Here is a 23,467-nt window from a genome sequence, read left to right on the forward strand (position 1 = left end):
TTAATCCAACACTTCATCAGCTTCTTATTTTTCCTCCTCCTCCTTAACGGCGGCGGAATGTCTTCCTGAGCCTAGAACGGAGTTGAATAATCATAAAATAACGTTTGTTTTATAGCCCCTTGAGTTCTATATCTCTCTTTGGAGGCCAATCGTGTTGCAGTAACCATCATTTCTTTTTATACCTCAAGCGATAACAAAGTCCAATGCCATAATATAAATCCTAATGACATACTAATTGCAGATAAAAATATGCTTGTATCTACTACAGCCCATAAATTACCAAAAAGATCAGTTATCTTTAGAACATAATTGAAAACAGCTTCCACAACCCTTGGACGATTCTTGATTGAGATTAGTAGGGCCTCTTCCAATCTTTATGACAACCAACTCGGACGTTGCTGATTAAGGGCTGTGTATGATATATCAAAATGAAGGCTGGAGGGGAGGAAACGCCATTGTGATCTGTCACAGAGGAAAAGACCCTTTTTTGTTTTTATTTTAATTTTAAAATATAAAAATCATTATATTAAGTAATTAAAATTTCAGCCTGATTTATCAGCATTTAATTGTAGAGTAAGCATCTTAACGGTGTTAAAATCAAAAGACTAAAAATAAACTTTATAAACTTAAAGGACTAAAATAAAATTTAATATAAACTTAAAGGACCAAATCTATACTTTAGCATAAAATAAAAACTACCTTTGATCTTAAAGAATCCTTTTTAATGCATGTGTTGAGAAGGTTTTCAACCAATAGTAGTCATAATTAAGAATAGTACTTAATAGAAATTAACTCATTTATTATAAATAAACTAATTAGACTATTTTTTTTTTTAATGTATTCAGATTAGTTAAGTATTCTTTTTATTAAGGAGCGTATCCTATTACTTAAGTGGCTGAATGAAGTTTGGTCGTTCAAGTTGCGGGTAGTCCCAACACTTGAGTTTTTCTGCAGGTTTACAGATAAAAGCTGTTTGATACGATGAATCATGATGCTTTTGTGCTACGTAGATCTTGTAAGCATGGTATTATAAAAGGTAGCCATTATTATTAATGATCAGAGAACGAAAGTTGTAGGCAGCTAAAGACAAAAATCCAACCAAACGAAGGAGGAACAATAAACACGGACGTAATTTGCAATCTTGGAAACAAAGCATGTAGCTCCTTAAGCGACTAATGGATTTAGGATCTCCAAACGCGCCACCCCCGTATTTAAAAGTCTCTGCTAGATTGCTGCCATCCGCCTAAGTTTTCCTCTTCCACATATTCACTGCTGCGCGCCTGAGATTAAAAACAAAGGGGAAGAGAGAGAGACAAAGAGAAACCAGTGTTACCAACGGAAGAGTTTTTCGACTTTAGTTTTAAATGCAATGAGAAGGGCAGAAAATTGTTGCCGATAATTACCATGATTTTGTTGGGGGAAAATGTGGAGCAAATGGAAGCTAAAGGAAAGAGAATTACCTCAGGGGTAAAAGTGAGGCCGAGTTTAATCTCCCCGTGATACTCCTCATCCTTGACAACGTTGTACGCCGTAGGTGGGATGCTTCCTTCAGTGAACAAAGCATCTAGCGGGATGCTGGAAAGAATCATCAATTTGACTACTTTAGGAATTACAATGATTCGTTCCCAAAAAAGGAATTCATCACATCCCCCTGGTAAATTATACATATACTTTTCAACCCCTTGTGATTGTCATCGTCCAGCACCTAGCGTCATGACATTTATTACCTTTTGCCCCCACCTTCACAGTTGTCTCTACACCACAAGTGAGCTCCGCACAAAATTATGATACCATCAACCAATATTATCCAAATACTCCTTTTGTACTATCCGCCGTTTGATTGCAACATTCCGTTATAATAATAATAGCAATTATATATTAATGTCTTGATTTATAACTAATTAAGACTCGTTTGTCCGTAATTAAAAACTGTTTGGATTAGTTTTTCTTAGAAGTGATTTTATAATATAAAAAGAAAATATGCAAAAAAAACTGTATCGTAAAAGCACTTTTTTAAAGTGTTTTTTGAGATTTGCCAAACTCCTCTTTAAAATACCAATACAAAGTATATTTATGCTCCACTTTATTATCTATTGATTTTTATTCGTCACCAAAAATTAATTATCTTTTTTTAGGATAACCACGGCTTCCTACTTTCCTGTTCACTTTTTCACGGAGATTCATCAGACTCTCTCTTTTATCTTGTACATCTTCTTTTAAAAAATCCTGATTTATTTGGACATTTTTTGACGAGGGGAAATAATTCAACCCAAGCACCACCTTACCCCCATCAACAGATGTCAAATAGCTGGAATGCATCTCTCGCAGAGTTTCATAAAGGTCAAGACTCGAGAGAACTGCGATAGTGGGATGAAATGCTCAACGATTCTACAGGTCAGTGAACCCTAAACGACGCCATGACTTGATGTTAACCAGAAGAACAAGATCAAAAGCTAAAAATTAAAAAAAAAAAAAATGCAAAACTCACGTTGCTTCTCCTACGAAATCATCATCCGTGCCAGCATCACTGTCCAATATCTTCAATACGAGTTCCGAAACGTCACCGGTCAAGTTGAAAACGAAAGTTTCATTCCACTCCGGATCAGATCCTTTACCTGCTTTCACAATTTAATCACCACTGTAAAATGCGTGCTAACATGTTCTGTTTTGACTAATTCAACAGAAACAGAGACCTTTGATACAGTTTGGAAATGAGCATGTTGGCGATCATTTCACTAGCAAACCATATGTTTTCGATCATGCTAGACGTTTCTATTAGGATCTGAGGCCGACCAGTTATAACACTGACGGCGGTCCACTGAGTCATTGAATTCAAATAAGATGCCGTACCTGATGCTACGCTGCTTTTCTGCTCCTGAGTGCGACAGGTGAGGATCACATAGGGATCCATGTTGTCTGTTCAAAAGCATGTGAAGATATTGAGATGAAATTTAGGAAACAAAAAGGAAAGGATGCGGAAGAAGGATGGACGGATGGAGAGAAACTCACTGAGAAAATCGGTATTCTCAAGACTCTTGGCACTAACCAGAAGGACTTCAAGGGTTCCGTGAGGCATCTTATTCGATGATGATTGGATCGCAAAGAGAATGAATCGAAAAGTAGAGAATCCGAGAGGAATGAATCGCAGAGATCTATTTCGCCTGCCCAAAACCGTTCCCTTAAAAAGAAACGCCAACTATAGTTGCCAATTATTATTATTATTATTTAATACCGAAATCACATGACGATCTGGGCGGTCTTATACAGTCAAGTTATCGTTAAAAAGAATCAAGACCTGATTAAGGAACCGCGTGGCGTCTTTCACAATCCACTCTGTCATATGATTGAGCCTTGTGGGCCGTATTTGGGCTTTAATTCAATCACCTTTTTGGGCAGTTCATCTTCAGGCAAAAATACTGTTTTTGCTGTAACCAAAAAAAAAAATCTGTTTTTGCTATCTGTTCTGTATTTTTTTCCCAAAAAGAGTTTTTCCCTATCAATCGTTCGTATTCATCTCCAAAAATCCAAGTAATAATAAAGGTATTGAGAATTCATTAAGTGCAAACACAAAACGCAGGAAATCTCTCGGTTTTAGAGTTCTTCTATGCTCGTTTTGGACACGAATCTTAGATCATACAACCTATTTCCTCTCTCGTTTACGTCCACATCTTTATTTAGATAAACTTAAGACCACTGATGAAGATTATCTCAATAATATACAGACGACAAAAGATTAGTCATGATTATTAACGCACTATCTTCGTTAAGTGGCCTTCACATCATGATTAATGAATATAATTATGCTGTTGAGAAAGCTGACCCACAGAAAAAAGAGAAACAATTAACAATTGTCTCCATTTTCAAGTTAAAAACAAATGTTATTAGAGGTTGACGCTGGACTAGGTTGATTAACAATTCTCACTTATTTTCTCAATGTAATCTTGTTCAATACATCATAACTGGCTGACTCCTGCATATGCAGCAACAATCAACTGGAATTCTAGATAAAAAATTTGCTCAAAATTGAATCATTAAAAAATAATTTATTCAAACTTATGATGTTATATCTTTGAAGGGAATAACGGATAAGAAGACAAATATATATATATATATATATATATGACAATTATATAGGTTCAGAATTTATTAACGTAACGGATAAGGAGACATAATATATATAGTACCTCTAGTCTTTAATATAAAAACTAGTTGATTAATTTGAGTAGATTAAAAAAATTAGTTAAATTAGTTATTTATGATAAATAAGTATTGTCTTTCCTAAAATATTATTACTAATAAAATATATTAGCTAAAACTATCATTATTACAAGGACAACCTTAAAAAAATGAATAAATATGATAAACAAAACGGATTGAAGTTTTATATTTAAAATTAAAATAAAAGTCCAATAAGTTGTCTTTTTTTTTTTTTCCGAATACAAACAGACAAGTTAAGACAACTTCTGAATTTCAGAAAGGACTCCAGGAGTGAGTTGCTGGGAAATATCATCTCCCACGAGTGAGAGACATCTTGGGTGCGCATTCGACAAAAGTTGCAAATTACTTCTCAGGTATTGAGCATCTTTGGCAAGGAAGTCTGCACATTTAAGGGCTTCACATGGTACATAATGCAATTTGATCTCCTAGTCAAAGAAGGTCTCTGATCTCATTGATTTTTGGTCTAAGAGGGTGTCCGTGCCATCCATCTTTGTAGATTGGATTGAATGCTTCCATTGAATTAGTGTAGGCAATTATCTTGTTTAGCTTCTGCTGTCGGCAAATTTGGAGTCCACTAAGTAGAGCTAGAATTTCTGCTACCGTGGGTTGCATGAATCCCAGTTGACGCTGAAATCCAAAGATCCATTGGCCTGTAGCATCTCTAATTAGTCCTCCACAAGCAGCCTCTTTGTTGTTGTTAACTGATCCATCTGTATCCAGTCGAACATATCCCTCTGGTGGTGGTTTCCAATGGTAGTCATCCAATTCATCGAGTTTGAAGACCTGGTGCTTTAGCTGTCCATAGATAGTAGATTCCATCAGGTGAGCTAATCCATTGTGGATAATTTCCTTCGCTTGGTGTCTCATATTTTCCATGACTCCCCTACATCTATTTTTCCAAATAAGCCAGCAGACCATACAAAACACACGAGTCCATATCCACTTGCCGAATCGTGCATTTCTCGAGTTATGGGACATGCATCTCCTGAGCCATACCTGCAAATCAGAGCAAAAGAAACTAACAAGATGGTTAGGATTAATAATTTCAATCCTCACATTTCTGGCTACCTCACAGTCACGAAGGATGTGTAAAGTGTTTTCCTCTCTTAGACACTCAAAAGGGCACTCTGTACTATTTGTTAAACCTCTCTTAGCTCTAAGTGCGTTTGTGGGGAGTCTATCATGAAAGACTTGTCAAAAGAAGAATTTAACTTTCTCTGGTACAAGGAGTTTCCACACTTTTCTCCAAGGGACCGTCACTGAATGTTCCACTTGTGCAGAGGCAAATTTGTAGGCTGCCCGAATACTAAAGTTACCATTTGAGGCAGTTCTCCAGGTAAATCTGTCTTCTTCACTACCTGAAGGGGTGTGTAGTTTGGCAAGGGTGTTGGTGATCCAGGGGGTAAGAATTTTCTCCACTTATCGACATTCCACATACCATTGGGAAGTACAAAGTCTTTCACCTTATCACAAGGGTCCAAGTTATGGAGGTTGTGTTCAGCATAGTGTATGGGAGGCTCATCAAAAGGGGACCAAAGGTCCCACCAGAAGCTGGTTGTCTTCCCATCTTTAATGGTTCGTCCAATTCCTTTATAAAATTTGTCCCAAATTGATGTAATGCTATGCTAAACTCTTGAAGAATTCTGTTTCTTACATACATTTGGATAGATTTCATCACCACAGCCATATTTCCCTTTAAAACATCTCACCCATAAGGTTTCAGGCTTGGTAAGAAGGCCCCATCAAAGTTTCACGATGAAGGCTGTATTTTGGTTCTGCAGATCCTTGATGCCAAGTCCTCTTTTTTCCTTGCACCGTCTGATTTGATCCCATAGGTGCATCTTTTTGCTCTCTTGATCTTGGTTCCACAAGAAGTGGCGACTAATCTTCTCTAGTTCCTTGAGTACATTTTTTGGGAGCATCATAGTTTGCATCTGGTTCCACAATAAGTTGTCATATTAAAAACAGGAGGTAGTGTGTGTGTGTGTGGGTTGAGAATTTATTATTATAATTTCAATAAAGACAATTAAACACGTCTGGTTGCAAAGTCTTTTATTCGAAGTTAATGGAGGGCAAGAAAACTAGCTACGACTAATTAATACCGGTTTAAGGGCACAACACAACCTTAGTTGGTTCCCCCTGGGCAAGCGAAAGTGCTGGTAGCACCATCTTTAGGGTAGCTTAAGCATCAGGGCACCTATCCTTAAGGAATTTAGAGTAATTAGTGGGTCCACAGCTTCTAAAGTTGCAACAGTACTAATCTGTCTTAAACACAATGCAGAGATTATTGCAGCCGCCTTGAGTTTTCAACTGGCTAGGGCACTGTCCGAAATGTCGGCAATACATCGGATGGCACGTTTGTACCCATTAGATGTCGGACTGAATTCCATGGGAACATTGAAACCGTCAGCCAATGAGATATCATAGAAGTCCAAATTATTGTATTGGTTAAGGGCAACTTCTGCAAGTGTGTCCGGCCGCCATCCGTAGGCTTTGCATTGGAGCAAACGTCCGCAATCACCAGTTTCACAGTGTCCAGGACCCGACCCGTTGAAGTCGCACTTGGTTTGGGCCCATATGCGAGCCCCAATGGTGCCGGCAGCCACGTCTGGGGATGTACGCGCGAGTGCGCATATATCGATCATAGACTCAAACTTACATGAGAAATGATTAGAAGTTAAACACAAGAAACGCATAGTGTGTAGCTTTTTTGAATCAATGTTCATTCTCCGCGTGATATCTTGTGAATCATGATGACGCAAATTTGATTACACTGAGGAATAAATATGTGAAGTTTCTTAAAAGATTGCAAGAAAAGACACAATATTCGTAGAACTTGTTCGAATGCTGATCTTTACGCACGTCGTCTAGATAGATGTCACAAATTTTAAGTTCTTCTCTTCATGAAAATGTGGTTATAATTTTTTTTTCTTTTTATCTTTTCTCTGGGATGTGGAGGAGAAACACTGAGGGACGAAAGCTAGAGGAAACCATGTGAAGAGTTACTGAACAAAAACGGCAATCCTGTTGTCGAACTAGTTTACAGAGGTCAACCATACCAGCCAGTAACAGAGAAAATAGATTACAAAGAAGTCAAACTTGAGTATTCTCAGTCTCAGAATTCCAGTGCACAAAACCTTAAGGTTGAAATGAAGAACATCAAATGTGTATTATCTGCTTGGGATGTTTCTCATAGGCATCAAAGTTTGGCTTCTGAAGCTAATGTCGTGAAAGAAGACAAACTGCCTGATGCCTCTGAAATTCATGTTAACTTGAACAGATATAATAATAGGAAAGATCATTGCAATCCACGTCGGCGGGCTTCAAAGCGACTTGCCGGATTGGAACCAGAGGTGATGACCAACTCCATAGTCTGCAAAAGAGCTCCTGAATATAAGAGCAGAAGGTCTAGAGGTAGACTCAATGTAGTATTTGGCTGTTGATCTCGCAGATAATGCTTCTACCTACATAAATATGCCATTAAGAAATCAAATAAAAACTTAAGATCTAGAATTCCAGCCATTACCCATGAGCAACCAGAAAAGTATGGCAAAGAAGAAATAGGTCATGAGAAATCAGAACCTGATCAGCCCATTGCTTCCCAACATCCTCGGTCTGACCCATGCTTGGAATTTGCAACTAAGACTCTCACAGGTGAGTTACCCATTGAGAATTCGATTGGTAATGAGCCTAATCTGGCTACCGAAGCCATGTTGTTTGATGGTGCAAAAGAAAGCAGCAGTGACACAAATGTGCAGGTAAATCCAAAAAAATTGAAGAGCAAGAAAGAGCTTAAATTGCCTCGCCGGTTGTCAAGGAGAATTTCCGGCCATGAGCCTGAGATAATGCCTGCTTTAAGAGCTGCAGAATATGCCACTAGGAAGTCATGCAAAGATAAATCAACTGCAACTGTGTTTTTGAAAAATGGAGTTTCTCAACTAGTTAGTGCTGGCAAAGAAATAGAGCTTACTCTTGATGCATCTAACAATTTGTTAAAATCAAATGTGCTTGGTGAATCATTGAACAAGAGTGAAACGTCATATGAAGTCCAAAATTTTCCCAAGTATCAGCAGCAGAAGCTTGAAACTGACAGTGAATGAGAGTGAGAAGCTATTTGAAACCCAAACAATCGAAGAATTGAATGAGAGTGTGAAATTATTTGAAACCCAAACTGTTCCCGTGGAGCAACAGCAGGAGCTTGAAACTGTGATGAGTTCAGAAACACAGCTTTGCCTACCAGTTGGGAAGGAAACGGAGCATACACTTCCTGCATCTGGCAGTTCAGAAATAAGAGTACTCAAAGACACATCAAACAAGAGTGTGAAGTCATATGATTCTCAAACTATTGAAGAATGGTTATACGAGGATCAAAGTGTTGCCAATGTGCAACAGCAGATGCTTGAAGCTGAAAAGCTTGGTGGTGTGATGCCAGAGTCACAAACGTCCTTAGCCTATGAGTAGTTTTGGTCAGATCCACGCCTAGAATTTGCAATCAAAACTACATTGCCAGTGGATGATGCTGCCAATTTTTTGCGAGTTATGAATCCTGATAATAGTGGCCAAACAGACAAGGAATTGCTTGACGGTGTGGTAGAGTCCCGAAGGAGAAAGTCAACATACCTTGAACCAATCTGAAAATGATAAACTCATGATGCCTAATTTATCTTTCCAGCCTCTGAATCTCAGTTGAGGATCGGCTCCACATTTTGCCAAAGTAGGGTGTCTTATGGTGATGAAGCTGATTTAACCAGGAATTTGAGTGAAGGAGAGCCCCTTTGTCTGGAAGACGTGAATAGAACAAAACTGGTGCATCCACGAATAAATAGAAGCACATCAGTTATCCATGAAAAGCTGTCGAAGAAAATCCCTAGAAGTTCTTGACGTGGAAGCTGTTCCGTCTGAGCAACCACAACTTGAAAATGAAATCATGAGGCATGAGAAGCCTGAGGCTCAGTTTCTTTATCCGTTTATGGACTCTTCGTCAGATCCAAGTCTGGAATTTCCGTTCAAGACTCTCGCTGGTCATTGATGTCATAGCAATAGAGGAAGGCAAAATATAGTGTAGAGGAAAATGCAAGGACCAATGGCATTGGGCAAGCAACAATCCACGAGGCTACAGGGGGAGGCCATAGTTTTATGAATAATTAATTGGAAGACACGGGCTTGCTGTGTTACTGCACTTTCTTTTCTTTCTTTGCTTTTTTTTCTTGTTTATTTTTGTTATGCAACACGTTGTGTTGAGAAATTACGGTCAGGTTTGTTTGGGTTGCTTGGAATATTGACCGATGATTGCATGGCCACATTTTTTAGAGATTAAAGAAATTAAATATATTATTTTAAGTATTTCCATTTTTTTTTCAAACTAATCTGTCTTACCTATAAACTAATATACAATCGAATGATACATATAAATATTTTTAAAAGATCATGTATAATAAATACTAAATTAAGTCATTATTTAACTTCATTAATCTCTCTAAATTGATTACTTAACTAGGTTTTATATTAAGAATAAGATGTAGTACTACATCCGATTCTAAATATAAGAACTAGTTTACAGTGTAAATTAAGTAGTTTGTAATGGTTTAAGTAGTAATTAATGAAATTTCTTAGGACGTATGCGCCATCCCTGCCCTAAGTGATGCTAAAGCTACATTAATGAGTTTCATTCAACGGCTTCAGCTTCATTCATTTGAAACACTTGCACGAGTAACATAACACTTTTGCGATCATATGTCATGCCTCACCTTCATTTGCCCTTCTACAATTGATCCACAAGTAAAATAGAGGAACGCAATTGAAGAATTACGAGAAAGGGATTTTAAAAAAATTGCCTGCATTTGTGGCCCACGTATTACAAGACAGGCTGAAGCATGGTCTGTTTCCACGCACTCCTACCCCCCAAAGAATTTGTTACAAGAAATAGGTCTTCAAATTTTTGTTAGGCCTCAACCTATTTTTCAACCTTATTTGTGGGACATTCAAATTCAAAACAAATTGATAAGTTATCCCAACAAAAACATATGTTTAAATATAGATTAAAGTGGTCAATATTAGAGAAAAGGCTTTTAATCCAATTAAAAATGTTTTTAGACCATACTTGGAATCGGTATAGAAAAGGAAGTCAAGCACATTCCAAACCTAATAGACAAGCCGTTTGAAAAAGAAAATAAAAAATAAAAAAAATTCAAAATATATGAGATATGGTAAAATCGCAAAAGAAATTGAGATTTTATGAGATATTGTAAAATCATTAAAAAAAAAAAAAAGAGTTGTGATTTTATGAGACATTATAAAATATGACTCTATAAGAAGCTAAATTTTGAGGAATTTAAGAAAAAAATCGGATCTCATAGTATCACATCAAACAATTCAACAATAAGAAATAGCAGTGGAGTAAAAACTCTGATCTAAGAGAACTTTTTTAAAAAAGTCAAATTTAGAAACAAATCATGTTGGTTTAGACAATAAAAACATATTTAATAAATTTAGAGTGACAAATTATTCACTAAATAGACAAATGGCACTCCTGGTTTCACACTCATCTTTATTAATTAATTCTCCAACGTAACAATCCATATCGCGATCGTAATTTTAATTCCCATGCACGTACATGAAAACGTCATTGTAACCGGGGGTGAGAAAGAGGATGTTTGTTTGCTAGAAGAGTGGATCGAAGGGAGGGACAGAGAGATTACTTCGGTTGTTCGGAGGGGATGGAAGCTTTTCCTCGAGGACAGAAAACCGAATAAGGGGTGACATCATTGATACTAAACAATACTCCACCTAACCTTATAAAAAATTTGTAAGACTAGCATTTACAGAGGGGTCATCACTCATCAATACTTAAATGGGGCTGCCAATTACAATATTCGTTGAAGATCAAGAACTCTTGGGAGAATCGGCTGCTTTATATCCCCCGCCCTTCATATCCTTTTTTGGTGTTGATGCATTAATTTTCTTTCCTTCCAAAGTAGCTGTACTTATGCAACCTCTCACACTTCTTTAATATTTTTTACAAGAAAAATTCATCCCTTAATTTTACTATGTTAGCATTATTAATCCGTGTAACTTTTGTAACATCCTCAATTTATTTTGAGATTTTATATTAATTATGATTTAGGATTTATAATTAAAGAGTAAAATGATTTAAGAAGTGTATTAAAATATATATAATAAATTATTATTCTAAAAAATTATTATAACTAATAAAATCGCAATGAAAATAATTATAGAAAGAAAGTATGAAAGGGAAATACTTTCACAAAATAATTGTTTTAGATATATATGTATGTACAAAAAAATGTGTTATTACTATTACTTTTTTTCAGAAAAAAGTTATTATATTATTTTTATAAGGAAAAAAAAAACCCTAACCTTAACTCTCCTCATATATATTCCTTTTTTCCTTACTCCTCACACTTTCCGCGGTCCCCCAGGACCATTCTTTTCTCTCCTTCTGTTCTCTGGTTCGTCCCCTACACCTTTATCACTTCACATTTACAATTTGTCCTGCATTTCTTCTTCCATTCCTAAATATTTTTTATTGTTCTGGGTCATTTCAACTGTAGACATATCCTGTATTGATTTATCTTATTTTTCTTATCCATCCCTTTTATGCGTACTAGTTGGTGTGTGTTAGCATATTCACTCTCTCGATGTCTTTACATCCTGATTGTTTAGGTATTAAGTATCAAACACCTTTTATTTTATTTGTCTTCAAAACCCCACCGACTTCCATCAATTACTATTGATTTTGTGTGAATTCTGCAAAACCCACGTCCCCATCCTTTTCCTTGTGTTTGAGGACATATATATAATATGCTTTCTTTAATTATTTTCACATCACAGCCCAGTTTCATCTTTTCTTGAGTGAGTGGAAGAGAGAGAGAGATATATATATATTTTTGTATATATATGTTAACAAGGCCCCACATCCTTGACCTCAACACTAAACTATTGAGCCTATTGAGATGCCCATATATATTCTTTTTAGTTGATTTGGACACTAAAAATACTTATAAACTGTTTATGAAGTATTTTTATTAATTATATAAATTATATGTTTGAGATGTTACATTTTAATCAGTATCAAAACCACAACGTTCTGTAACTTTTTAATTGACTGTTATATGACATATTTTCTTCAAAAAATTTGAAATCTTTAAACTTGCTAAAAACCACGGCAATATAAATACAATAATATGTGCACTTTTTTTTAATTTAGATTTACAGTTTATTTTAGTCACCTTGTTTAGCCCATCTTTCATTTTTTTTCAAAAATTCAATCCCAACGAAAATTTCTCCCTCCTATTACGTTTTTCTGGTAATTCCATTTTTCAATTTTAGAGACACTTGACTGTTACAGGTAAAAGCTTTCCTGGTGCTTTTGTGCTATCTACCCCTTGTGAGAATAATATTCTTTAAATATTAAACTAATTTTATAACACTATCTCCGGTCTTAATTATAAGAGCTAGTTGACTAATTTGAGGAAAGTAAGAAAAAAAAGTTAAGTTAGTTATTTGTAATAAATAGGTGTTGTCTTTCCTAAAATATCCTTACTAATCAAGCGTATTGGCTAGAACTACTATTGTTAGAAGGACTACCTTGAAAAAAATATATAAACATGAGGGACAAAGTAGATCGGGGTCTTATATTTAAGATCAAAATAAGAATAAAACAAGATATTATATTAAGGACCGGAAGTAGTATAAATTACAGTACAGCAAAATAAGTTTTATATTTAAAAAATTAATGACCAACGGAACATTAATCGTAGGCAGCGAACATCGAATCGAACAAGGGAGGAATAGGAAACATAGGTAATTTGCAAAACAACACACCTCGAAGACAAAGCACAAAGCTCCTTAAACGACCAATATAATTGATTTATAGATCTCTGAGTAAAATGACATAAAAACCATTGGACTACCTTTGATTTCGTATGCTGTCCCCTTCAAACTAAAACCCTTAAGAGGAGACGCGTCAACAGAGTCATGAAAAGGCTTAAAACACCGCCAGAAATATATCTAACGACGACCGAAAGGAAAAGCCTGAACCAAGGCCAAAAAGACCAAGAGCTCCATGAACACAAAAGCAAGAAAGACAAGGCCTCGCACCGGTATATCTCCAACGACCATGCAAGCCTTGAACATCTTGAAGGATGACCATGCCAACGAGGTCACATAAGCATAAGTCCAGAATTGAAGAGGAGGAAAAGGTACAGCCCCTTGCAGCCCCTGTGGTTTGGGGGGGAAAATGTCCAGTTTAGTTTTGAATTTATGAAAACAGAAAACGGCAGAAAATTGTGTTTGATAATTACCATGATTTTGTGAAAAAAATATGAAGCAAATCGAAGCTAAAGGAAAGAGAATTACGCCGGGGACTAAAGTGAGGCCAAGTTCAATCTCCGCTCGATGCTCCTCATCCTTCCAAACTTCATATGCCGCCGCGGGGATGCTTGTTCCATTTAACAAAGCATCTAGTGGGACGCTGGAAAGACGAAAGAATCATCAATTTGACAATTATTATGATTTTGCTGGCTCAAAAAACAAAATCATTATGGTTTTTATTACCCAAAAAGGAAATCATCATGATTTATCCCCCAAGCCACATTTATTACCTTTGCCCCCACCATCACATCACAGTTATCCCTATAAAAAGCCGGCTTCAAACAAAATTATAATACCATCAAATATTACCTGAATACTCCTATTGGATCGGTTATAGTGATAGTCACATACCGCTACGAAATGCTTCATGATTCTACTGTTAGTAATGCCCCGTTTGGTATGATGAAAGAGTTGGAAGTGGAATTAGAATTGAAGGTGGAAGTAAAATTGAAAGCTGATCGAAGTAGGTTTTAAAACATGTTTAGTAGGATAATGCAAACGGGATATAATTTTAAGTCAAAAAATGTATTTTTAATATGGATATATTAAAATACCCTCCACCAAATAATATCCTCCACCAAAAAACCCTCCTCCCCTTCCCTTGCATCCACGGCCAAGCTACACAAACCACCATCAGAATTTCCTCTATCGGCCAAATCAAACCAGCAACAATCAACTTGAAAAAAAGACAAACTAATTCATTGATAAAATCTCAGTTAGTCTCAATCAAACTCAGTTGTCAAGAATAACCAAAAACAAAAAATCTAATCAGAAACGGCGTTAAAAGGAGAGGAGGAAGAAATGCAAGAGACCAAGATATGACTCGCTATGGATAAGAAATGAAGTCTGAGTTGCAGGTTTGAGTCGCTATGGATGAGAGATGGAGAGGGCAACTGGGGGCTTTGGTTTGGCCGGAAAGGGTTGAGAGAATGAGCACGGGTCTTTCGCAAAGATTGAGTTGCAGATCTGAGTCATTTTTTCCGATGAAACCCATGAGCTTTCTCCTGACTCTCTCTCTTTTTCTTCTTTATCTAGTTTAGTTGCCCCCATCGCAGACACTGAGCGATAAATCTGAGTCGTTTTGCACCAGATCTGATGCTGGTAGGAACATTGCTGGGGCTTTGGGGAATACGAGGGCCTTGGCCAAGGAGACGCCGTCCACCGTCATGCTAATCGGAGTCGTCGTCGTCCGTCGTCATGCTCATCGAAACAAAGGCAGGGACTGGATTCTCGGGGGATGGGGCGAAATGATCAAAGACCTAGTTCCATGAGAAGTGGAACTGGATTCTCGGGGGATCAAGGAACTGAATTCCAACGATTTTGGTGGAACTGAGATTTTCGAGGAAGTGGCCAGCACACCAAACAACTAAATTTTTGTTCCACTACCCAGCTCCGGGGCATAAAAAATGTCATGACTTGATATAAAGCAGAAGAAAGAGATCGAAAGCTAAAGATTAAAACAAAAGTGCACAACTCACTGTGCTGCTCCTATGAAATCATCATCCGTGCCAGCAGCAACGCCAAATATCTTCACTTCCAGATCCTGAACGGGACCGCCCCACTCGAAGTCATGAGTTTCATTCCATTTCGGACCAGATCCCTTAGCTGCTTTCACAATTTATTACCGTAAATACGTGCTAACTTGTGTGTTCACCATATTTGATTCATTGAGCCGATGAATTCAAATAGGATACTGTACCTGGTACCACGTTGCTTTGGTGCGTCTGAGTAAGATAGTCGAGCGTCACGTAAAGATTCCTGTACTCTGTTCAAAAGCATAGGAACAAATTGGAATAGAATTTAGAAAACAAAATGAATGCGGAAGAAGGATGAATGGAGAGAAACTCACTGGAAAAATCCGCAATCCCGGGGCCCTTGGCACCAATCAGATCGACTTTCAAGGTTCCCTCCTGAGGCATCTTCTTGGATGATTGGATCACAGAGAATGAATCGGAAAGTAGAGAATCAAGAGGAGTGAAGGGATCTATCTCGCCCTCACAACGCCGTTCGCTTAACAGGCACGCCAACTTCCTCTTCTCCGCCACCCTTATCATCAATATTACTCTTCCGATCCTTAATATAAGACCCATTTAACTAATTTGATTAGATTAAAGAAGTTAGGTAAGTTAGTTAATTATAAGAAAAGTGACACATTTTTTCTAAAATACCATAATCATCTTTCTTAATACTCTATCTCCTTCTTTTACTTGATTATAGTTGAGAGAGTATCCATATAGGTAATTTAGAGAAAATTGATAAATATAAAAAATGGGTCTTATATTTAGGATCAAAACTAACTCAACAATTGGGTCCTATATTAAGGACCGGAGGAGTATTATAATTTTACCGGAAAAAACTTAAATTAAACGGCTAAGTGTGTGGTCTCTGGTAAAAAAAAAAAAACGGCTAAGTTGGTGGCGGGGATTACCAATAGTATAAGTGGCATTTTGGGAATCTGATATTTACAAACCCAGGTTGGAATAGAAGTAATATAGTGTGATTTAAGTTGGTTTTTATAAAAAAAAATTAGACTGACAAAGTGAAACTTATTTGGTTGATAATGGAAAAAGGAAAAAAAACCTATGTCAACTTACTTACTTAGTTATGTCAAGTTCTCCTATCACATAGTCATGTGTCTTTTTTTTGTTTATTTTAAATGCTAATAAATACTGATTAAATACTAATGCTAATATTTTAATAATAGGATACCTATCATATGTAATTAGAGGATTTGATATAATTAATATAAGGAACTTCTGTGATTACTACTCTGATTCTTATTATTTGCCACTTGTAGGAAGAAATTTTAGTCCTTTTTATTTGTCACTTGTACTATTTTAATGCTTCATTTTCAATTCTATCCCTACTAATTATAGTAAAAGTGAAGAGAGAGTGAGTGAGTATTGAATAAGGGTAAAAGTGAAAATTTTCTTCTATTTAAAATTTTTCTTGATATGTGAGAAACCCTTACAAATGACAAATAATAAGATCAAAGTGGTATTGTTTATGGAAAAAAAAACAAGTTTAGATATAAAATGATTAAAAAAACTGGTAATTTGTCCCTGTGCATCTGTATATATGATTAAATTTGAAATTCTAACCATTGTTGTATTACAAGATATTTGACTCTATTAGGCAATGCTCCCCACCCCCTAAAAATTCCATACTTAATGCATGTCACGAGTGGCAAAAAATAAAATAGAATAAAATAAATTCTCCATATACATATGGAGAGAGCATATCCATGTATATATTTTGGGTTATTCGGCCATAAAAAATGTTAGATTCGCAAAAACTACATAAAGTTGAATGGATCCCACTAATGATGCGAGAAAGGGACAAGGGGATTTAAGCAGTTTGTCTCGTACCTTGCAAATCTATAGGAGCTGAAATAAATTCAAGCAACAGAGGCGAAGAAAATAAATAAATAAGCTCAGGCAACAGAGGCGGTAAAAAAAAAAAAAAAAAAAGGATTTAGGCAACGGAGACGAAAAAAGAAACAGGGAGAATGAAGGAAAGCAGCATGGTGGATTAGAAGACACTACTTCCGGTACTTAATATAAGACCCCAATTAATTTTTATTTTGGTCCTAAATATAAAACTCCAATCTACTGTCTCTCATATTTATTTATTTATATTTCAGGATAGTTTTTCTAATAATGGTAGTTCTAACTAATAAACTTGATTAGCAATGATATTTTAGAAAAACACCTATTTATTACAAATAACCAGGTTAATTTATTTATTTAATCTACTCAAATTAGTCAACTGACTCTTATATTTATGACTGGAAGTAGTAGATAGATTTATAAAAACGGCATAAAATTGTTTTTGATAATTACCATGATTTTGTGTGAAAATTTGAAGCAAATAGAAGCTTAAAGGAAAGAGAATTACCTCGGGTAAAAGTGAGGCTGGGTCTGATCTTTGCGCGATACTCCCCATCCTTGAAAACTTGTATGCCGTAGATGGGTGGTTCCTTCAATGAATAAGGCATCTAGTGGGATGCTGGAAAGAATCATCAATTTGACTACTTTAGAGATCATTGTGATTTATCATCAGAAAAAAACGGAAATAATCACGATGCATCCGCTCTGTAAATTATATCTACTCTTCAACCCCTTGTGATCGTCGTCCAGCACGAAGCATCATTTATTACTTTTTCCCCTCCAACCTTCAAATCAAAAGTTATCACAAGCAGCAACGGGAGTTGGGTATCATGAAGAAGTTAGTCCTCTATAATATGGTAAACTAAAATTCTAATTCTTATTGAGAGAGATACTTACATTCTATGTCTGGCAGTAAGATTGCCTCCAATGCTTTGGGGGGGGGGGGAGTTATCACAAGTCAGCTCCATACAAAATTGTCATACTATCAATTTTATCTGAATTTCCTTTTGGATTATTTATTTGATCATAATATTACGTTATAGTGAAAGTAATCATATCACTAATATCTTGATTTATAACCAGTTAAAACTTTCCATCAATTCGTTTTTTTTGTGTGTGCAAAACTTGGCCCAAGCCCAAGTAAAAACACAACGTAGGTGACACCCAAGTTCAAAGAGTTCACAAACTTAACAGCAAGCTCCTCGCCTCTAATCTGACGCGCAGGTCTTTCTTCATCCATCAACGGGACCAACGCATCTGGGGATCTTTCCCATGTCACCACACTCGACTCAGAAGCAAAGCTCATCTTTGCCAAGAGATCTGCACATCCATTAGCCTGGCGGTTGATTTTTTTAATTTTCACAATCCATCTTCTGCTTATCATCTCTTGGATCTGTGTCCACAACCCACAGAGAAAGGTACTCTCTCTATTTCTCCTTCAAACGGTGCGCAAAATCTTCTGCATCCGTCTCTAATTGAATGCTCTTCCATCCCAGACTCCAAGCCATCTCAAGCCCACGCAACGCTTCCCATGCTTTAGCTTCGACAGCCAAGCACCATCCTACTTTTGCTAAAAAACCTGCCACCCAATAACCATTAGTGTCTCTCAATATCTCTCCACAAGCTGAAGGACCCGGATCTCCCCTGCACGCACCATCAACATTGAGTTTGCCCCTCAATTCGTTTTTGTTATAATAATAATAATATTAACGTTTCCATTTACTAACAAACTATACAAGAGAGGTGCAAGGCATGTTCATGCACCGCTTTGGTGTCCATTGATTTTTAGTTCTATTTTATGAGGCGAGATCATTTATTGACATTCGTGACCAAGAAATTAGTAATTTTCACAGTTAATTATTTTATATTGATTTAAAATAAAATATGGACTACTTTTCTCCGCCTACTAATTTTTTTAGGAATAACTGTTGGAAATTATGCCCTAGGGGCCAATCACTTTGCTATGAACATTATTGATTTATGAATTTATTAATTACGTTATCATATTATTTGCATGTTTACTGTGATGACTATCCTTGAATAACTCATGGTTTATCCTAAATGTCTCTAGTCGGTCATCTATGTGGGAGTAGAGATGAAATAAGACCAGTATGACTTTAAAGATATATAGAGATATAAATTAAAGTTATAGGCACATGTAAGAGTACAAGGTGTTGGACCGACCCGCTATGAGAGAGTTGCATGGGTTAAGTCATAAGCTTCTCTTATATACAAACCATGTCACTGTGCCCTTTGACCTGAGATCATCATGGATTCCTACATGAGAAACGCTTAGCTTTGACCTAGTCAAAAGTCACTTTTGACCGAGTGATCATAAAGACTATGTTCAGGCTTAGTGGTTTTTCATGCGGAGGAATGTGAATGGTCAAGATGGAATTTGTCCCTCACATTCGTTAGAGAGATATTACTGGGCCCCTCGATGAGTGAGTCTGAGAAATGTACGGCCATACTATAATAGAAAGGTAGTTCCGTTTCTATACTCAGACTACTCAGGGATCGAGAAAGTAACGGTCATAAATCGGAGGATGACGTTCTCCATGCCTCATCCATGACCAAAATATCGTGTGACAAAAGGGACGCGATATGGTTGTATGAAAGGTTACATCGTTCAACAATCCTCATATGATTTGGGTAGTCGTGATGTCTTGCTAGAGACCGCTTACGACTTGTGAGTCATTATAGTTAATGGCCCACTGCCAACTTCATATGGGCCTACAGGGTCACACACAAAATAGCCCAACACGAGTTATGATGTCCAGATTCATTGAATCTAAGATATGTCCATATTCAATGAATAATATAGGGTGGACGTGTATATATATATATATAAATTCGTATATATATACATATTATATAAATATAAGAGATATTAATTGTTAGATTTAATTTATAAGGATAAATTAAATCTATATAAATTAATTCCGTCATATCTTTATTTTGAATTAAATAAATAGGTTAATTAAATCTGTGAGACGGATTTAATATAAACCATATTTATTTAATTGTTCTCTTATCTGATTAGGCAAATATTTGATATTGTATTAATTTCGGAATTAATTTAGGATTAATTTTGAAATTAAATATCATTCATAAACCTATAGCATCCTATATATTTGATATTAGGAGCTAGGGTTTTGAGTGAGAGAGTGAAAACACTTGCAGATAAGAGACGGCCAAAAATAGAGAAGGAGGACGGACTCTTTGAAAAACCCTAGACGGACAAAGAGGCGCTAGCACGTCGTTCGTGACTGGAGAGCTATTCGTGTGGATACCGATAGAGGAAGCCGACCGGAGTTGTCGACTTCGAACGACAAAGGAGGCGAGCAGAGGCATCCTGAACGGCGGAATCACCGAGCCATCAAGAAACCGAACATCGAAGGTAATGCTTCTTACTACTTGACTTAAACACAATTGGTAGATCCGGGCAAAGGATTGAAATTTTTAAATTTATTTTCGTTGCGCGTTTTTCAATTCCCTTCAGTGGTATCAGAGCCGTGCCGTTCTGTGTTTAAGTTAGATTCGAATGTTGATACATGTGATGTATGTTGAATTTCTTGGTCGATCATGTGCGCTATGTTTGACTAGTTGTTTCTGTAATTCGAATTGAACGTGCATATTGTATAATCTGTAATTCGAATTGAATGTGCATATTGTACAATCATTGTGCGAAGATAATCGTTATGAACATAGAAGATAATCGTTATGAACGTAGGAGGTTATGTATGACATATAGGGAATCCGAATTGAAACTGAAATCGTTCGTTACATGTATGTGCGATTATGCGTAAGGCGGTTATGTATGTGATACATGTGTGTGCAAGTAATTGATTTTGATCGATTAAGATTGACGGGGATCTAATCGTAGCGCAACTTAATCGTAGCGCGATTATGCGTAAGGCGGTCATGTATGTGATACATGCGTATAGCAGGACCGTCGTGGCTATCTAATCGTAGCGCGACTTAATCGTAACCTATACTGCCTTTCTTGATGTATGAATGTTTTAGTTTTGTAACATTATTGCCCTTCACTTAATATGAATATTGATTCTTAACTGTTTGGGTATGGTGAACAATATGACTCTAGGTTATAAGTGTTGTAATTTTTCTAAATACGGCCTGTGTGTCGTGCCTTACTCTACTTTCTCTCGATGTACATTCTCTTCTCATCTCACTCCCCTCAATGTTAAAACGAGGTTTCTTTATGTAATTTTCTCTTTCTTATTAGAGAGCTCCTCTCATTGGCTTGAGGGGACTTAGGATAGGTGAGCCATATTGAGTCACGTTTAAAATCATGCATCTTATGATTATGTTACTCTATGTATGTTTTATATGCATATTACTTGTATGAGATACAACTGAGATACATGCATTCTAGTAAACCAGATAGTTAATTAAGCCCTCTAAATGAAATCTTAAGTCATAATGCCGTCAATTAATGAACACTTGTCAAAACCTCGATCACTCACTTGTAGCCTCCACCAAAGTGGGTGCATTTAAGTTATCCTGGGGAGATAAGCAAGAGTAATAGTGCTACTCACATATGTTTGTTATTGTTTGACTTAATTGAGACTAACAAAACGGTTTTGGGTCTCAAGGCATTAGATAGGATTAAGACATGCCGAATCATATGATGATAGAATCCCATGAACATCTAAGAGTTACATTTGATGTAATTGGTAAAGGTGTTACCTACCTAAATAACTTAATTTTAAGCGTCCTGCCAAAGCAGACTTAAGTTTAAGCCAAATATGGATCTTAGCCCACTAATTAATACATTGAGGGTTGTATATTTAGTGGGAGATTGCTAATTCAATTGCATATTTTAATTGTAGAATCATGACGACTAGTAATACTGCTACATTATCGTTGCGATCTGTCCTTGAGAAGGACAAACTCAATGGGACAAACTTTCTTGACTGGTTTAGGAACTTGAGAATTGTTCTCAAGCATGAAAGAAAGGCACATGTCCTAGATCAACCCATTCTTGAAGAGCCAGCAGCCAACGCTCCTAGAGCTCAAAGAGATGCTTACGCAAAGCATAAGGAAGACTCTGTCGATGTGGGATGCTTGATGCTTGCCACCATGGTTCCAGAGCTCCAAAGAGATCTGGAACACATGGAGGCTTATGAGATGATTGTCCATCTCAAGGAAATGTTCCAGCAACAGGCAGGCAAGAGAGGTATGAGACCATAAGGCCTTATATTCCTGCAAGATGGTTGAAGGTGCATCAGTCAGTGCTCATGTCTTAAAGATGAAAGGGTACATTGATCACCTTGAAAGACTTGGATTTCCCATGAGCCAGGAGTTAGCTACAGATTTGATCTTGAACTCACTCCCCGAAAGTTATGACCAGTTTGTCATGAACTACAACATGAACAACATGGAGAAATCTATTTCTGAACTGCATGGGATGCTTAAAACTGCTGAGCCGAGTGTTAAGAAGAAGCCCAGTTCTGTTTTGATGGTTTAGAAAGGAAAGGATATCAAGGGCAAAGGGAAAGGTCATGGCTCATCTGGTAAGACCAAAGAGTCAGGCAATCCTCAAACCAAGCCTGCACCAAAGAAGGCAAAGCCTCCAAAGGAAGGAGTCTGCTTCTTCTGCAATGAACCTGGTCATTGGAAGAGGAATTGCAAGCTCTACTTCGAAGATCTGAAAAAGAACAAGAAGGATAGCGGGGCTATCACTTCAGGTATTTATGTTATAGACATTCATCTTTCTACTTCCACTACATGGGTATTAGATACTGCATGTGTTTCTCACATTTGTACAAATGTGCAGGGTCTAAAGGACAGTAGGAAGCTGAAGAAGGGCGAAGTTGACCTACGAGTTGGAAATAGAGCAAGGGTTGCTGCTTTAGCTGTAGGCGCTTATGAATTAGTTCTGCCCACTGGGCTTTTGTTAGTTTTGAACAATTGCTATTATGTTCCTGCTTTGAGTAGTAACATTGTTTCTCTTTCTTATTTGGATAAGGAAGGTTATACTTCCATTGCTGGGAATGGTAGATGTTCTATTTATCGTAATGATGTTTTCTATGCTCATGGTGATTTGCATGGTGATCATTATATATTGAATTTAGAACAACTCAATCATGGAAATATCTATAACATAACTGCCAAAAGGGTCAAACCAAACGATTTGAATCCGACATACCTCTGGCACTGTCGTCTAGGCCACATAAATGAGAAACGCATTTCTAAACTCTATCAAGATGGATTTCTCAACTCATTTGATTTTGAATCATATGATACTTGCGAGTCTTGCTTGTTAGGAAAGATGACTAAGTCACCTTTCACTGGGCACAGTGAGAGGGCCACAGATTTGTTGGGCCTCATACATACAGATGTGTGTGGACCGATGAATACAAATGCCAGAGGAGGTTATTCGTACTTCATCACATTTATAGATGATTTTAGCAGATATGGGTACATCTATCTGATGAAACATA

The 23,467-nt window shown here is 36.8% G+C and overlaps 1 protein-coding gene and 2 pseudogenes across 1 annotated transcript; all 3 read right to left on the reverse strand.

Annotated features, from left to right (window-relative positions):
• Positions 1–1,027: 1,027 nt before the first annotated feature.
• On the reverse strand, positions 1,028–3,219 carry LOC114725175 (elicitor-responsive protein 3-like). The gene is made up of 5 exons (XM_028911656.1): positions 3,010–3,219; positions 2,851–2,916; positions 2,489–2,615; positions 1,461–1,575; positions 1,028–1,280 (listed from the first exon to the last, which is right to left on the reverse strand). Exons 1-5 carry the CDS (start codon positions 3,074–3,076, stop codon positions 1,212–1,214), a joined length of 444 nt encoding a protein of 147 aa, XP_028767489.1. The 5' UTR covers positions 3,077–3,219; the 3' UTR covers positions 1,028–1,211.
• Positions 3,220–6,343: 3,124 nt separating this feature from the next.
• On the reverse strand, positions 6,344–6,863 carry LOC114725173 (protein P21-like; annotated as a pseudogene).
• A 6,385-nt stretch (positions 6,864–13,248) lies between these two features.
• The window catches only part of LOC114725174 (elicitor-responsive protein 3-like), a 49,848-nt pseudogene continuing 39,629 nt past the window's right edge, over positions 13,249–23,467 (reverse strand).

The sequence above is a fragment of the Neltuma alba genome, unplaced genomic scaffold, assembly GCF_004799145.2.
Source record: "Neltuma alba isolate B1F8T4 unplaced genomic scaffold, ASM479914v2 tig00012230_pilon, whole genome shotgun sequence".
NCBI lineage: Eukaryota > Viridiplantae > Streptophyta > Magnoliopsida > Fabales > Fabaceae > Neltuma > Neltuma alba.

Excerpts from the sequence above, each read along its gene's own strand:
- LOC114725175 (XM_028911656.1), bottom strand. The coding sequence starts at position 3,076 with ATGCCTCACGGAACCCTTGAAGTCCTTCTGGTTAGTGCCAAGAGTCTT. Across the intron at positions 2,616-2,850 it reads GAAAAGCAGCGTAGCATCAG|GTAAAGGATCTGATCCGGAG; the intron begins GTACGGCATCTT and ends TTGTGAAAGCAG. Across the intron at positions 1,281-1,460 it reads GCCTCACTTTTACCCCTGAG|GCGCGCAGCAGTGAATATGT; the intron begins GTAATTCTCTTT and ends TTTTAATCTCAG.